The sequence below is a fragment of the Ambystoma mexicanum genome, chromosome 6p (genome assembly GCF_040938575.1).
Source record: "Ambystoma mexicanum isolate Mex_15411 chromosome 6p, UKY_AmexF1_1, whole genome shotgun sequence".
In the NCBI taxonomy this organism is placed as follows: Eukaryota; Metazoa; Chordata; class Amphibia; order Caudata; family Ambystomatidae; genus Ambystoma; species Ambystoma mexicanum.
In genome coordinates this window covers 1,148,223,822-1,148,240,382 of record NC_090935.1, presented here as the reverse complement: position 1 = coordinate 1,148,240,382, position 16,561 = coordinate 1,148,223,822, and the positions used below count along the sequence as shown (strand labels likewise).

At 46.3% G+C, this 16,561-nt stretch overlaps 1 protein-coding gene across 4 annotated transcripts in view; it reads right to left on the bottom strand.

Annotated features, from left to right (window-relative positions):
- The window catches only part of LOC138510246 (zinc-regulated GTPase metalloprotein activator 1A-like), a 1,057,423-nt gene that overhangs the window by 806,907 nt on the left and 233,955 nt on the right, over positions 1-16,561 (bottom strand). For 3 of the 4 annotated variants that reach the window (XM_069625760.1, XM_069625761.1, XM_069625763.1), the window contains one exon: positions 70-156. The exons of the other annotated variant lie outside the window; for it this stretch is intronic. In XM_069625760.1, the coding sequence (XP_069481861.1) occupies positions 70-156 (87 nt within the window). The remainder of the gene's footprint in view (positions 1-69; positions 157-16,561) is intronic. 4 annotated transcript variants of the gene reach the window in all.

The window sequence follows — 16,561 nt, the reverse complement described above, 5'->3', positions numbered from 1 at the left end:
GTATAATCGGGAATCAGGCATTCAGCTTTTAAAAAAAACATTCCAAACATTAGGAAAGCATGTTTGTACCTTCACCAAACTCATTCAGAATCACTGCAATTCTTTTATTGTGTTGTTCTGTCAGGATGTGGTTAAGGAGTGTAGTCTTTCCAGCACCTGTAAACAATAGAAGCACATTTCCATTCCATTGAGAGTTTGTACACTAAAAATCAAGATAATTAAATGTCTTTGCAATCATAAACACCATTGCAATGAAAACACTGGAAGAGATAAATACAATCCACTATTGAGTCTGCCGAATGTCCTACGCAGTACGTGGTAGAGTGAGTCATGAAAACAGGCTTATAATTAGAATACAAATATTAAAAAAGCAAAATGTTGCTAAAACATTAGTAAAATCCATGAAGGCAATCAGTCTGTAAGATGCGGCCATGCCCTACTGCTTCAAAACCTGGAGCTGCATAAGATCTCTCGGCGTGGATGTCAAGGAAGCAAGGGATTCTGATGCTTGATCATAACAAATACCCTAAAACTCAAATGGCAGCTCTAAGCTAGAGATGGGAAGAGGGGTCCTTACAACCAGAAGAAAGGTCCACACAATCACATGTATTCTGTGGAATGCAAGTAACCAAATATTTTTATTTATTTATATACAGGGAAGACAAATGGTCTTTTGATCACAAAAGAAAGCACAATAGATAAGAAATCAGATTTTACCGGAAGCAGTGAGCTACTTACAAAGGGGTGAGTTGGAGTGACAGTCTCATCTGCTTGTGGAGGGGAATAAATGGAACAGTTACCGGGAACAATACATGGGTGGATTTACGATTTAAGAAGAAACAACATTAGACCCTTTTTAAGAGCAGGTAGGTGGTACGGCAGGTATGCTAGGGATGTGACCATGATGGAAGAAGTGTTAGAGTGGAGGCAGAGAAAGTGAGGGACAGATACAGGTTAGAGGCGAGGGAAACATCTTAGCACAAAGGCAAAGGAGAGATAGGTTAAGAGGATAACTCTGAAAGCATACCTCCTAGCCTCTATATGACTTTGAACAAAATCGTAGCTGACTTTTTTCAGATTTCTGGGTGGGTTGGGTGGGAGGTGAATTCCATGTCAGTGGAGCAAGAAGAGAGAAAGAGCGGAAGCAAGTGGAAGCATAGAGAGGGTGAGGTGCCACAAGGGTAGTCAAGGAGGCAAAGCAGAGATTACGAGAACACTTACAGAGTTGGACAGAGGATCATGGATACAGTCTTCTTGGTTTACTTCCTTCCTTTCTGAGAGGAGTCAGTCACTTCTGCTCTCACCTTTTCTGTCTTTGGCACATCTCACTTGTGGAGTCTGCCAGGGCCCTGCCTTTACCCCCATGCTTTTCAATATCTATGTTCAAGCACGGGTCCACCTCATCCGTTCCTATGGGTTTCGCTGCTACTCGTATGCCGACGACACCCAGGTCCTGGTCCGGATGAACCGGGAGGGGCAGTCGTCTGGCCTTCGGGAGTATCTTTTAGCAGTAGGGGAGTGGATGAGTGCAAACTGGTTGAAACTTAATGGGGAGAAGACGGAGGTCCTGGTGGTCGGTTCTCCCTCTGAATCTGGGCGATGGTCTTCTTTACTCTGGCCTTCCACGTTGGGTGATCTCCCCACTTCCGTGATCACTGTCAAAAATCTTGGGTTGCTTCTTTCTTCTTCACTGTCTATGTCCCTGCAAATAAGTGTGGTTTATAAGGTGGGTCACCTTATGTTCAGAACTCTGTGCAGGGTACTTCTGTTCCTGCCGACCCACTTAAGACCACTGGTGGTAGCGTCATTGATCACGGGTAGACTACTGCAATGCGATCTATCTGGCCCATACTTTGGGGTCAATCCACCGACTTCAACTGCTGCAGAATCTTGTTTCACGTGTGGCAACCAACTCCCCGTATGGAGCCCACATTAGTCCAGTGCTGCATGATCTCGACTGGCTTCCGGTTGTCCAGAGAATCAACTTTAAATCCCTTTGCCTGGTTCATCGAGCAGTGTCAGGACATGGGGCTGAATATCTGAGGGAAAAATTCTGCCGCTATGTTCCGGCTCATAGACTCCGCTCGAGTGTGGCCAATTTGTTGGTCGTTCCTAGAGTTCATCTCTCCCGAGTGGGACGGGGGGCAGAAAATCGAGCCTTTTTGTTCGCAGCCGCCAAACTATGGAATTGCCTCACCCAGTGTCTGAGGTGCATGGAGAACCATCTCTCGTTTAGGAGTGCTCTGAAAACACTTCTTTTTTAGCTGATATTCCTTGCTGTGACCTGGACAATCCTAGCGCCAAGATGCCTTTGGGTGAACTTGCACGCTACAAATGTTTCCAACATAACTTAACAGTGGTGCCTTACCGTGGATAGATTTGTGAACTAGGGGGAAGACATTTAAATCTGCCCATGTTTTCATAGTCCGCTTTCCTGCTGGTTGCAGTAAGAGGAACTAGGTGTGAAATGACAGAGTTCAAAGAGTCCTTATAGTGAAGTTAATGATCTTTGCGAAAAGCCAGAGAGCATAGTTGGGGAGAACAAAGAGGATTCTGGCCCAGTAGTCCAGTTTAGGGAAGGCAAGAGTGGTTAAGAGATGCTTAGCAGTGTTGAAAGGGAAGAAGTCCCTGATTTTCATAATATTTAGGACGTTGAGGCGAGCCGTCGTTGCAGTTTTGGAAATGGAAGTAGAGAAGGAGCGAGAAGAGTCATAGATAACGCTGAGGTTTCTAGCTGAAGAGAAGTAGGGGGAAATTGTCAGGTGGGAACTGGATAGGCATGGGAGGAGATGAGAGAGAGTATTTGTCAGGAAAGAAGAGCATCTCGGTTTTGGAAGAGTTTCACATCAGAGTGTGAAGCCATCCAATATTTAATGGTAGAGAGACTAATTGAAATTTTGATAGATCAGAGGAGAGTGCACGAAAAGAGAAGGCTAGGATGTTGACAGCGAAGCGAAGATACGAGATCGAAAAGGAAGATTTTATGGCTCCAAGAGCAGAGGTGCAGAATGTAAAGGGGAAAGGACCCAAGACAGAGCCTTGTGGAGCACCAACAGGTAGAGGTGAGATGAAAGGTGTTGCTCCAGGAGACAGAATTGGCAGGTGCTAAATAGGATTCAATCCAGGCAGGGTTTGATTGCAAATCCCGAGAAGAGACATAGTATTAAGAAGATTAGAGTGATTGACAGTGTCAAAGGCAGCAGACGGGTCAAGAAGAATTGTATAGAGGATAGGTTGGAGTGCTTAGCGGTGACTGTTAAGTTGGAGACATTCATGAGAGCAGTTTCCGTGGAGTGACGGGAGCGTAAACCAGTTAATAGGGGGTCTTGAAGGTTCTGGGTGTCTAAGAAATTGGTAAGAGTTTAGCACAATGATTTCCAGCACTTTAGAGTAGTGTGGAAGGAGAGACACAGGGTAAAGGTTTGGTGGCAGCCCCTTGCTTTTTTAGGAGGGATGACGGCACCCATTTTGAAAATAGAGGGAAAGGACAGGTTGAAGGGTTCAGCGAGGTGAGAGGCCACTAAAGGGGCAATAGGCTTGACTAGCTGAGAAGCAAGATGGTCTGATGGGGCACAAGAGGGATTAGCCTTTATCAGTAGAGATTGGACTTCAGTATTAGTGTGGCTAAAGTGGGAGATAGAGGCAACGTAGGCGTGATGTAGAATGTAGGAGGAGGTCAGGAGAGAGTCTCTAATTTTGGAAATATTTGTAGCTAAGTATTCAGCTGGGTCATTAGCTGTGAAAGTGGAGTTAATAGTCATAGGTTTAAGGGCAGTGAGCAGAGTGAGTACAGAGTTTAGAGTGCCCTGTAGCCAGCAAGGATGGGTGGAGTGAGTTGATGAGGGCACGGTAGAATTTCCTATTTGCGCCATCAAGAGAGGACTTGAGAGAGTTAAGGGAATAGCAGTAGAGTTGCAGGGCCTCATGCGAGTGAGTACGCCTCCATTCGTGCAGAAGCCGACGCACATCTGTGTGGAGTCAGTGTATGAATGAGCGGACCCATAGCTGAAGACGATGAGACTTAGGGGGTCAAAGTTACCCATGGGACGTGAGAGGAGAATTAGTTATGTAGTGGGAATTGGAAGCTGGAGAAGTCAGTGATAGTGGAAGAGGCATCAGGTGTGAAGGAGGAAAGTGAGAACTGTAGGTCAGAGAGAAAGGGAGGAACTGCATAAGGTTTACATTTCCTTTTAGTTATAGGTGAAGCAAATGGTGATGAGTGGTCAGAGGGTGGAAACAGAGTTATCAGATAGGGATATGTGATAGTAGTATTAGTGGCTGAGAGGGATGAGGAGATGAATAAGAGATCCAAAGAGTTATTGTTGGTGTGGGTTGGTATGTTATGCAAAGGGTGGAGTCTGTGGTCACTAAGAAAAGACTGAAGTTCAGTTTTCTGAAAAGTGGTTAGAGAGGGAAGGTTAAAGTCACCCAAGAGAATGAGGTCATGTGTAGTGGAAAGACAATGAAGGAGTTCATCTAAGAATGGTCCAGTGAGACCAGGTGGGCGATAGATGGAGATGATATGAACCAAATAAGACGCAGGAATAAAAGAGGGGGAATTCCAAATAGTTACGAAAGGACATGGCATTGCAGATTCTTGAGTACATGAAGCGGGAAGGGAGAACGTGTCTGACGCCTTCACCTCAGCCAATTAAGCCAGTGAAACAAGGAGAGCAAGTGAAGGATAATTTGGAGTATATAGGGCCACCAGGGTGGCAGTGTCAGATGGAGAAATCCAGGTTTCAGCGACAGCAAGGAGATCTAGGGGAGGAGAGCTGGCATGAAAGTAGTTGGTGACAAAGGAAGTTTTGTTGCATACAGACGGAGCATTCCAGAGTGCAATGTTCAGCTGATGCGTTAAGGAAGAGTAGAGACGTTGAGTTTCAGAGAAAGAGAGGCATGGTGGATAGATGATAGGGTAGGTGTGGTTTGCTTGTTGACTTTGTCTGAAGTTGGAGGTGCAAGAGGTATGGAGTAGTGTGGGTTTTGAGACAAGTTTAATGATAGGGGTAGGAAAGTTATAGAGTGATTGGAGAAAGCATAGGGAGAGGTAAGCAGGCAAAGCAGCAGGAGCAAATGCATTACAGGCGGGTAACGTGGTATGGAGAGACAGCATAGAAACGAGCAAGCTAGGGGTAAACACATGTGAAACAGGAAGTCAAAAGCAAAAGCTTGTAGGCAAAGAGGGTAGTGAACGGCTGGTCTTCACCCTTCACTGTTCTGCCCTTAACTGGGACACACCTAGGGAGTTTGGATAATACATCGCCCCTTCTCGCCACCTGATCACCTAGTGGTTGGTCTCGCTGATTTTGCCCCAGGTGTTGCTGGGTTGAGGTGATGTCCTCTTGTTTGGCGCTCCCAGAGGACTCTCATGTGGCCTTTAACCTAGTGGTTGGGCCAAATTAAGATGGGTGCAGGAAGTGATGTCACACACAGGGAGTGATGTCACCAACATGGAGTAATGTCACTGACATACATATATCAAGACTAAAGTCTACACATTCTGCATATTAGTCCATTGGAAGCTTGAGATAATGTATCCAACTATTAGCATACAGGAGAGGAGGTTTCATTAAGAGAGTCATCTTCATAGATGATGGTAGATTATTAGCGTGACCAAGTCAGAGTGCGTATCCCAGCTGAACTGGGAGACCCCAGCCCTTTAAGACGAGGTAGCAATACCCTTGAGATCGATGGGGATACAGAAGTTACTCAAACATCAATAATCGAAACGACTCAGGTAGTTGGCAAAAAAGTAACTGTTTAATATCAATTAACTAAAACAGGGAGTACAATGGACATCAACGGATGTCTCAGCGTAAGGTCTCTCAATGCATCTTGAAAAAAAGCATTCTTTTATAGCAGAAAGTCATCATTGATGACATCAACCTACGTATTTACTAACGTAATCCTACTTGCAAACTTCAAAAACCTATTGGAGAAAGTGATTGGGTCTACAGGAACCTCTAAGTATACGATCCATACTAGTCTAAGAAAGTGAAGAAAAGTGGTAGGTCTCTTAACATCAGGTGGGGTAACTAAGCCTTCCCTTTAAACAGGTCACTATGAAGTCACTAAATACACAACATCCCATTGGTTACACAAACTAGAGGACCCTTAATCACGCGGCCCCCTACAACTGGTTGGCATTTTAACCTCTGTCAGTCCTTTTCCACCTACGTTAGCAGCACGAAGGCTGGGCATCCAGGTGCTGGTGAGCTAGTCTTAACCATAGCTTCCCACCAATTTGCATATTCATCTATCATCACCTCAGTGGTCTGCTGTCAATTAGGACTTTAAACTTGTCCTTGGGACTGTTCTTAGCTCTGGAGAATTCAGGGGAGTGAAGGCACACTCTGCCCTCATGCGTAGTTGTGACCATCATGTTCGCCCAACTTCATCCTTCCATGTGACTGAAGACCACAAAATCGAGCTATAGTGCAATTAAAATACTATTTTCTAATAGACCTCTGACGTCTTCCTTGTTTATGCCCATGTCTTCTGAACAGGAGTTTCATTCTTTCACACAATGTATCCAATGTCTGCTCACCCCAGCCAGATAAGACCTTGGCTTCTTGGGGCTGGTCCACCCTTGCCTTTCTGAGTTTCACTCCTGTTAATTCATTCACTTGTTTTTAACTACGACATACTGGAAAAGAGGCCTTCCTTCTCTGGTCCAGCTCTGCTATAATACGTAGTGGAAACATCCATTCTTTACTTACTTCATCTATTCCTATGTATGTATGTATACGTTGGCGCTTGCCACAATCTATTCACTATAAAGCTAGCCTCAAGAATAATTTGTCTGCTTGCGATTCTTTGCATCTGTACACTTTTAAAATAACTTGATTTCTTCATAGTTTCTGTAGAATAAGCCTCTTCATCTTGATCCCAAGATGTCACTTATCTATGATACTTTCTTGATACCTTATAGTCTATCTTCATTCTCTTGTCTCTGCATCTCTTCTATGTACGTTAGTCTGGATTAATGTGATGTCACCAATCTACTCTTCCACTCAGCTGTCCTGTTTCTTCTCGGATTTCATTCAAATGGCCATTATACTGTCACGTATGCAGGTATGGCTTTCTCAATGGGAACCTTGCTTCCAGGACTCTCCTCGGTATCTGTATGTTCAATGGCTTTGCTCGTGTCTCACATTCTGGTTCCCAACATATAGGCAATATGGGTGAAGTAGTTGAGGTGGGGTACTTTGCTCCTTCTATACACAGCTTTGGTGTTCAGAGTGACTCTGAGGACGAAGGATTCTCACCCACTGTGTGAAGGTACAAGGAGGTGGTATAGAGGGTGATTCTCCAGACCCATTCCCATATACCACGTCTATCGCTTGTTAAGATTACAGGAGGTAAACACTGAGCAAATCCAAAACCCACACCCCCCAGGTAGGTGGAATAATTTCTTTATTTGGATTTCCAAAAGAGTAGCTTGCCACAATGGTTTTGGATGGAAATGATGACCCTCAAAGAAGAACCCTTCAAGGGACTGCTGCAGTTCACAGAGAAGTCATCAGTCTTGCCCAAGAGCATGACCATCGCCTTGCGCTTGCTCCCAGCAGTCCCTTGAAGGTCCTTACCTTCCACCTGAGCTTTTGCAGAGTGACACAAATTTAGGGAGGATTATACCGCACTGTGTCACAGAGCGAGACGCATTTACTACTGTTCAGTTTTACTTCAAAATGGCAGAGGGGTTCTTTAAACCCTCTGCTGCCACCTACCCAGAAATAATCAAACCTAAGTACCAACAGGGAAATACTGATTTGGGACAAGTGGAAAACATTGGGCAAGGTCACAGAACACCTGTGAAAGAAACAAGAAATGGAGAGAATAACCAGTCACTATAAGAGAAGCAAGAAGTTAATCAACCACAACAATTGAGCAATCAGGACAATCAAAAACAATGTAAATTCACACAGTCTTGCGGGGTCTGTCTCAGAGCAGACTACATAAATGAAGGCAGAGAGAAGGAGCCACAGAGAAACCCAAGAGCTTGCTGAGAGTTAACCCAGTCGCTGGTAGAGACCAGACCAAGAACATCAGGGGTTGCTGGATGCAGTGATGCTGCTCGAGAGAGCCAAAGCCAAGAGTTTCCTTGGAGCTATAATACAGGCATTGAGAGATACCAGACCAATAACACAAGAAGGTTGATGGGCTGCAGCATTCCAGCTTGAGAGAGAGAACTAGAACATATTGAGATCATAGCCCAGTGACTGGAAGGGATCAGATTGTAAAAGAAACTGGATAGCCTGCTGATGGCTATATCTCAGACAGCGGGGACAACTAGACAGAGCAATGCAAGCGCTTGCTGGGAACTAGATCCAGATTAGGAGAAAGAGAAGTGAGCAGACGTAGTCTATCAAGAAGCAATCTGCATGCTATATCCCAGAGACTTTGTGTAAACAAAGAAGCAGACTGCATTTATTACCGAGAAAGAATGTGAGCAAAGAAGTACTCGGGGTACTATGTCTTTGGGACTTTGAATAATTTTGAAGACCACATTCCAATAATTATGCCCTTGAGATACCTCAGGTTAACCCATCCCGACACCTTTAACTAGTACTGAGTATTAATTCTAGTCCCCTATAGCCCATTGATGTTACACCCACTAGAAAAGGATCAGTGGACACTGAATCAAGCATCTTTACCGACTGAGCGGATGATCTTTGGATGTCCCTGAGCTAGGGCTAAACTCATTACTACCTGACCCATCTTTAAAATTAAGGACTGTGACATCCCTGTGGTAGGGAGAGTAAAGGCATTTCCCTTGAATCTTCGCTTAGTGTAGAAACACAGACAAATCAGACTTCCAGGAACTGCTAACACTATCTTAGATTACTGAAAAACATCAGACCCTTCATCTCAGAAGCCAACTGCATTACAATAGCACAGGCTATCATTCTCTCCCAGGTAGACTATGGTAATGCTTTACTTATAGGCGCCAACAAAAGCAGTCTGCAAAAGCTTCAAATCATTCAAAACGTCCGTCATCAAGGGAATTTCACAGCGGAACATCTCAACCAGTACACATGCCTTGCACTGGCTGCTGGTATCCTCACGGGTTCAGTTTAAATTCGCCTCGCTCATCCACAAATGTCTACATGTGAAAGCGCCAGTGTACCTAAAATACTACCTGTCCAGATACAAGCCTAGTAGAAATTTACCATCATCTAGCATGGCTATGGTTGGACGCTTGAGGATCAAACGCCTAAATGGTTTGGGCAAATCTTTCCCCAACCAGGCTTCCCAGCTAAGGAACTCCCTCCCTGTGAACATTCAACACAAATCTAACTTTAAGCTCTTTCAAAAATCCCTAAAAGCATTCCTTTTCCGCTAAACCGCTCTGCTCAGAATTATATTATCAGTACGGCATCTGTCTTGTCTTTTCTGTTTGTCTTACTGTGTAATTGTGTGCCCAGATGCCAGTGGGTTCCCAGCGCCATACTAATAAATAAAATGCATTTATTGGGGGTTTGTACAGCGTTTGGTCAAAATAACAAACAGGGAGGGATCACCTAACCAAAATGTCAGGATCAAATAAAGATACTAACTAACTAAATGTTCTGAAGGTTTCTTCAATCTACCCCTACTGTTAAGGGGTTCCTACAACCTCACTTTTGACTTTCCTAAATAGCTCAGGTTAGGCGGAATCGACATAAAATGGTCTCCTCCCTCAAGTCTGGTTCCATCACAAGACACTTTCTCTTTAAGCCCGTTAGTGCAAAGTTGCAGGTTTATGGGGTTCCCAAACCCTTCGTTTTTCTCTGTTCCGCTGTCTCAGGTACATGCGGACCCCAACACTTCTTCTCTGTTCTTCTTTGGTGCTTCTTAAGGAAGTGGTAACAGCTGAGGCAGATGCTGCAGTGGCTTTCCATACTGCTTTTGTGACTCAGTAGAAGGGGTCAGATAAGAGGGTGGCGTGCTTACCACATTGAGCTTATTCCTTACCACAGATGTTCAGGCCTCCAGGCCGAACCCTCGGTGTCCTCTGATCTCTTCAGCCCTGTTCCTGCAGGCCGGTCTTTTCCCTCCTCCTTACTACCTCCCTGGTGGGCTCTGCAATGAGCTGGTTACATTTCACTTCCATTTTACTGTGCTGCTTTCTTTTTCATGCCTTTGAGCCCCTCCTTTTTGCTCACTTTCACAGTCTTCTATTTATTTGACACTGTGGGAAATTAGCCCTCTCTAAGAGTTCACTTCCATCCGTCTCAACCTCCCCACCCTTTTCACCTCTTTGGGCACGTTTCTGTTTCCACAGATTCCCCTTCTACAGTCTCCTGCCCTTTTCAACTCCTTCACACATTTGGGCACTCCCTGTTCTGCCACACGGCAAGACTCTCCTCCTCTTCACCCCTGTGGGCAGCTCCATGAACCTCTGCCTTTTTCCAGCTTTTGATGCTTAACTCTCTACTACCAATAAACATCTATTAATCCCATTTGACATGAACCTAATGTCTTCACCTCCTGGTGTTTAATTTCTAATGCTCCCAGAGGTTAACTCTTTAGCCACCACTATGCACCCACTTGCGTCTGTATGTTATTTAACAGGCCTTTTCTCCCAGCCTATTGGGATGCTGTTCCACTAGGCAATCTCAATCCCTCCCCTACCTCTTGGGCCTCCGGTCCACTGTGTGGTCGTGATCTTCCCCCGCTCTTTTGGATCTCTGCTCAACTCTGCAGTCTCCAGTCTTGTCCCCTCTTTTGGATCCCAGGTCCCAGATCATGTGCAACTCTGGCTTGCTCTGTGGTCTGCATCACTACCCAACTAGCTTGATCTCCTCTCGAACCCTGGTACTCCAAGTGGTGCGTGAATCTCACATCCTGCTCTTTGCACCCAAGATCTTCACAGGAGCTTCTTTCCCCTGCTTTTTTTTCTGCAATACGCCTCCCTGGTGACCCTTCCTCTGAGCACAATGCATTTGAATAGCCCTACAGATCCACCCCTGGGATGGCCTTTAATTGGCCTGTCTGCCATCTCGGAAATCACTGTCCTCCCTCTAAGGGACTGGGAAGGACACAACTCCAATCCCTACTTGGTTTATGGGAATTATGCAGGTAAATCATTTAGAGGAGTGCCTAACTCTTCTGTGTGAAAAAGCAAGTATTGCCTTGAATGAACATGCAACTTTGGATCACTCACAAATTAAAATTCTGCCAGTATACAACACTTTTTGTGTGTTTTAGTTTGATAACTTTTCACAACCAATTTGATGCCATTTTCTTAAGTACATTAAGGCGCACATAAACACATAAATAAAACAATTCCGACTGTTAGGGAGAATTCTCTGTAAAGGCTAATTTCCCAAACCTAGTGAGTCCCCCAGCAGCTCTGCTGGATTTTTGGGGTTTATTTTTTCTCCTGCTAAGAGTGAGACTCTTTTACTCCCACTCTTAGACATGATTTGAGGTGTTCCTTTATCTTTCCATGTGTTTTATGGGCTATGGGGTCTTTTACTCCATAGGGTCTCATGTGTTTTTGATGTGGGTTACACACAGCACCCTCCGTGCCGTAACCCAGGGGTGTCGTAGCGACCCCCCAACATCGACTCCATACCCTGGGACTGACTACTGTCTCCCAGGGCATGTAAAGTCACCATTGGCTTTGCTAGTACCAAATTATGAACAGAAACCAGTACAAACCATCATATTGTGGACGTACTGGTTGGGGAAATTCGATTGCCCCGGGGTCTGTTGTTCGAGGGGGCACGTCTCCGCCCCCCCTGATCGAGTTTTGGCTGGTGGCAGTGGATACTACTTTTTATATTCGACCGCAAATATATCTCTATGGGATTTTCCCATTGTTCGAGGCTACCAATTTTAATTATTTAATTCTTATAGCCTCGAACATACCGCCGGTTTATTTATTTAATATTAATTCACCGGTTGGTTTTTTTTTGCCAGAACTCGATTCTAAAATGGCGTTTGTGTTCTCTTCTGTGACTCCAACCCAAGTCGAGCCCTTTGTTCCACTTTTTGGCGGGCTTCTCCACAGAAGCCTCCAAAAGTGGTGCCACTCTGTCTGGGTACCACAGGGGGTTTCGGAGGGGGTTTAGGCACCCTGGACTGAGTTGCCTTGGCAACTCAAGTCGCACTCTTGTGTGATTGGCCCAAGTGGGCGTGCTGCATAAAAGCAGGGCTTTGGGGACTGGAACTTCAGAAGTTGCCACAGGACCTAAGAATCCGAGGAGGGAGAAGCTGAGCCGACCTGCAACAACGACACCACTGGTGGAGCCCTGCTGAACCGTCTCACCACTTTTCCCGACGACAGAGGAGATCTCCAGTCCGGAGAGTCTTCTTCCTTTGACTGGTGGGGATAACCAGTTTTGCCTTCTTTTCACCTTCCTAGAGCATCTCGTGGCCGCCTTGCCCGTGCCAAGCGGAATACCACGGCTTACCACTACCACGAAGAGAAGGGTAGTACCTTTTAACCGAAAGAACTCCGCAGCTGGTTTCTTCCCTGGCAGCGCAACGACCTTCATCTTTCCTCCAAGGCGAGACCTCCTCTTCCTCTGGACGAAACACCGACTTGCACCCGCTGCCAGGAACAACTGCCCCCGCTGGAGCTTCCTTCACACTTAAGGTACTGTGTCCCGCCTGGCTTCCCTTGCGACAGATCGTTCGGGGTGACAGTAAAGCCTCGACTTTCTAACCTGGGCTGGCCTGGGACAACCTAGCTAACTTTTCCTGACTTTAACTTCATACTTTTTGTGCGAACTATCTACAAGACTCTTTTGGGCATAACCCCACTGTGTGAACCTGGACCCCTTCTGCTTGCTCTCTCCAAGAGCTGGGCCTTGCAATTGACTTCCTTGCTCTCCAGTAGAACTCTGCCTATCCTGCCTTACTGTGGTTCTTTTAAAAGTACTGAAATGTGTGTGCTTCCATAACTCTGCCTTTTTCCCTCCTTTTTTAATAACTTATTAGAGTGCATCTTACGTTAAGCGCTCACCTCTGTCTGAAAATAAGTGGTGTTTCTCACTAAGACCTGTCTAATAAGTAATTAAGGTTTTATATATATAATAGTGACTGTGTGCTGAATTTACTTTTCTCTTTATGCTAGTGTAATTTACAAGTGTCTTTAAATAAATAATTATATACTTTTACACCAAAGCTCTGGTCAGTGTTTGCTTGTACTACTCTATCTCTGTACCTATTGTGTATACTCTATATACTACCTAACTCTTCTTGAGGGAAGTCTGACTGCTCAGCCACAGCTACCAAGTGAATCTGTGTGGTGCAGACTGCTACCAAGTGGGTTTACTGCCAAACACCTGTAGTCTTAAATCTTTTGCAGGGTCCCTAAGGGAACTGCACAGGTTTCTGCCTAACACCGACATACATAATTCAAAATAATTCCCATATGAATCTACAAATAAATTGTCATGATCACTGCTTCCAAGGAGTCAGGATCAGTCCAACGTCCTTGGAAGCAGGCCCCTAACCCTGATCCTAGGCACCAGCCGGTCCGCACAGGGACCTTTTGGACCTTGTCCTGGCGCCGGTGGCACCAGGCTCATCAGAAGCCTTGGTCCCGGCACTGGAAGCGCCGGGCTCATCATAGGTGTGAAGATGCTTGGGTGGACTTACCTGCGGCAGACCATGCTGCTGACTTGCCAGACTCTTAAAAGTCCTCGGTGAACTGGGACTACTTTTCTTACCTGGGTGGGGCAGCCCCACTCCACTGGAACTCTTCTGGAAGCAGGAACTCTTTTCTTGCCTAGGCGGGGCCGTGGAAGGAGACGCCTCATCACTCCAAGGCTATTTAAACCACACCCGATTGAGGAAACGTGCTTCGCGTTATTCTGCATCTGCAGCAGAACGCTCACCGAGTCCGCTCCAGCTTTTCTTCTTTGGATCCTGAACCTGCAAGAATTATACTCACCATTCCGGTACCCGAGCAACATCAGCACCTGCAAAAGATCAGAAACAACAGGTTAGCAGAACGAACTGTCACACGCAGTGTTTGCTTACCTGATCCCTCGGCAGCGGCCGCGTCTCACGCTGCACCTTCGCCTGCAAAGACAAACAGCATTATTTTTACTTACCGGCACGCCGTGCATTCCGGATTCTTCACCCTGCATCTGCACAAAGACAAACAGCATTATTTTACTTACCGGCACGCCGTGCATTCCGGATTCTTCACGCTGCATCTGCACAAAGATAAACAGCATTATTCTACTTACCAGCACGCTGTGCATTTCGGATTCTTCACGCTGCATCTTCACCTGCATAGACAGCAGCAGTGTTACACTCACCGGCACGTGGCGATTTCCGGATTTCTTCTTTCTGCATCGTCGCCTGCAAAGACAAAGAAAGAGACAGTAAGAGCGCTTGCCATACTTACAGACTAAAGGTGTCCAGAAACTTACCGGTCGTGCAGACAACGACGGTACTCATCCTCTGAAGTCAAGAGGCTAACGTTTCACCAGTGAAGGAACTGGCAACGGCACCCTGCACTAGACGCAGATGGAGAGCCCAGCATTCACCTATCTAAGGTGAGCAAGTTGACCTGGGAGGGGGGTTCAACAGACAAGCTGGGAGGAGAGAGATAGGGACATTCGACCACCCAGACCTTTAATCCCCATATTATTTCACCTGCAGAAACCTCACCCTTCGAGTTCGACACACAGTGCGGAGAGGTTCGACCCCAGAAGCCAACCGAATCCTGCACATCACGTTTCGTGTTACGGACACCTTCCTGCCAAGACCCGCGCCTCCGTGGGAATCAGGTGAGCGTTACAGAACGCGAAGCCCACCACTAAACTCCTACCCAGGCGCAATGGAAACTTCAGATACCGATCAACTAGCCCAGTTGCTTGGGGAATTAAGAGCAGAAGTACATGCAGCTCGCCAGGAAACAAGCTCCCTAAGAAGAGAACTGATAATTTCTAAGGAGCGAACCGAGGACCTTGCTAGGCAGTTGTTACAAACTCAGGCAGGACAGACACCTTTGCCCGTTCCAGGAGGGAGTTATCCTTCTGCATCAGCTTCAAACCCAGTGCAAATCAATCTGCCCGGTAATGTGCCCTTGGCTCCGCCCGAACGCTTTGCTGGTGATCCAAAGAAATTCGCAGTGTTCATCAACCAGTGCCGCCTGCATTTCTTGTGTCGACCAGCTGCATTCCCAACGGACCAGGCCAAGGTAGCTTTCGTGCTTTCCTATCTCAGTGGCAGTGCTGCAGATTGGTCGATCCCTTTAGTCACCCAGGATGATCCGGTTTTACACGATTTTCAAGCCTTCCAGTCCAGCATGGAGAAACTGTTCGCAAGACATGCACAAGGGCAGGCCTTGGACAATGAACTTCTCTCATTACGACAGGGTAACCAAGACCTCTTGGCTTATATAGCCTCTTTCAACAGACTCATAGTGGAAACACAATGGCCCGAGGACAAGAGAATAACGCTTTTTTACAGAGGCCTGCGTGGAGAGCTCAAGGATGTGCTAGCGCAGGTTGTGAATCCTCCACAAGAATGTTCAGACTATATTGACTTGGTTGTCCAACTAGACCATAGACTACAGAACAGGAAGGCAGATCGTTCCAGATTTGATACCCGAGTGTTTACCAAACCACAGACCTCGAATAAGGGAGCTGATACTGCGGAACCCATGCAAATAGGGGGCATGAGAGGACCTTTAACCCAGAAAGAGCGGGAAAGAAGAAGGAAGCTGCAATTATGCCTCTATTGCGGTAATTCAGGACACTTTCTTCGGGACTGTCCCGTGAAACCAGCTAAGAAGACTGTAGGAGCCGCTGATACCTGTACCACAAGTCCTGAGCAGGGAAACGACCTCGCCCGACAAGAGTAGAGGTCCTCTTGCCAAGCGTTAAGATCTGTCCCGTGACCTCGCATTTCGTGATACCCATGGTCCTCATTAGTCCTGAACGTCCGGATCGTTTGCATGCAATTGAAGCTTACATTGACAGCGGAGCAATCGGTAACTATGTGGACCGTGAAATGGTATCAAGGATGAATCTACCCCTTGTCCCTAAGGCAGTAAAAGACGTCATCACTACTGTGGATGGCACGGAGATAGCCTCCGGACCAGTAACGCATGCCACCTAAGAAGTGACGCTGTTGAGTCATAACGGACATCAGGAGAGAATAGTGTTCGATGTAATCAAGGCCCCTCAGTTCCAGATCATTCTGGGAATCCCTTGGTTAGAGAAGCACAACCCTCAGATTGATTGGCGAGCAAAAACGGTTCAGTTTCCAGAGTGTTCTACCACTTGTTATCCTCGACCTGATGTTTCACTGGCGACGATCTCTTCTGAGGAGATTCTCAAATTGCCTCCCGAATACCAGGAGTTCCAAGACGTCTTCCAGAAGGATCAAGCTAACACCATACCTCCTCATAGGTCTTACGACTGTCAAATAGATCTGATACCTGGAACAACCCCTCCTTGCAGCAGGATCTATGCCCTCACCGAGCCAGAGAACGTTCACCTCAGACAGTACCTGGACCAATACCTAGCTAACGGGTTCATCCGTCCTTCAAAATCTCCAGCTTCATCGGCTTTGTTCTTCGTTCCGAAAAAGGAAGGAGACC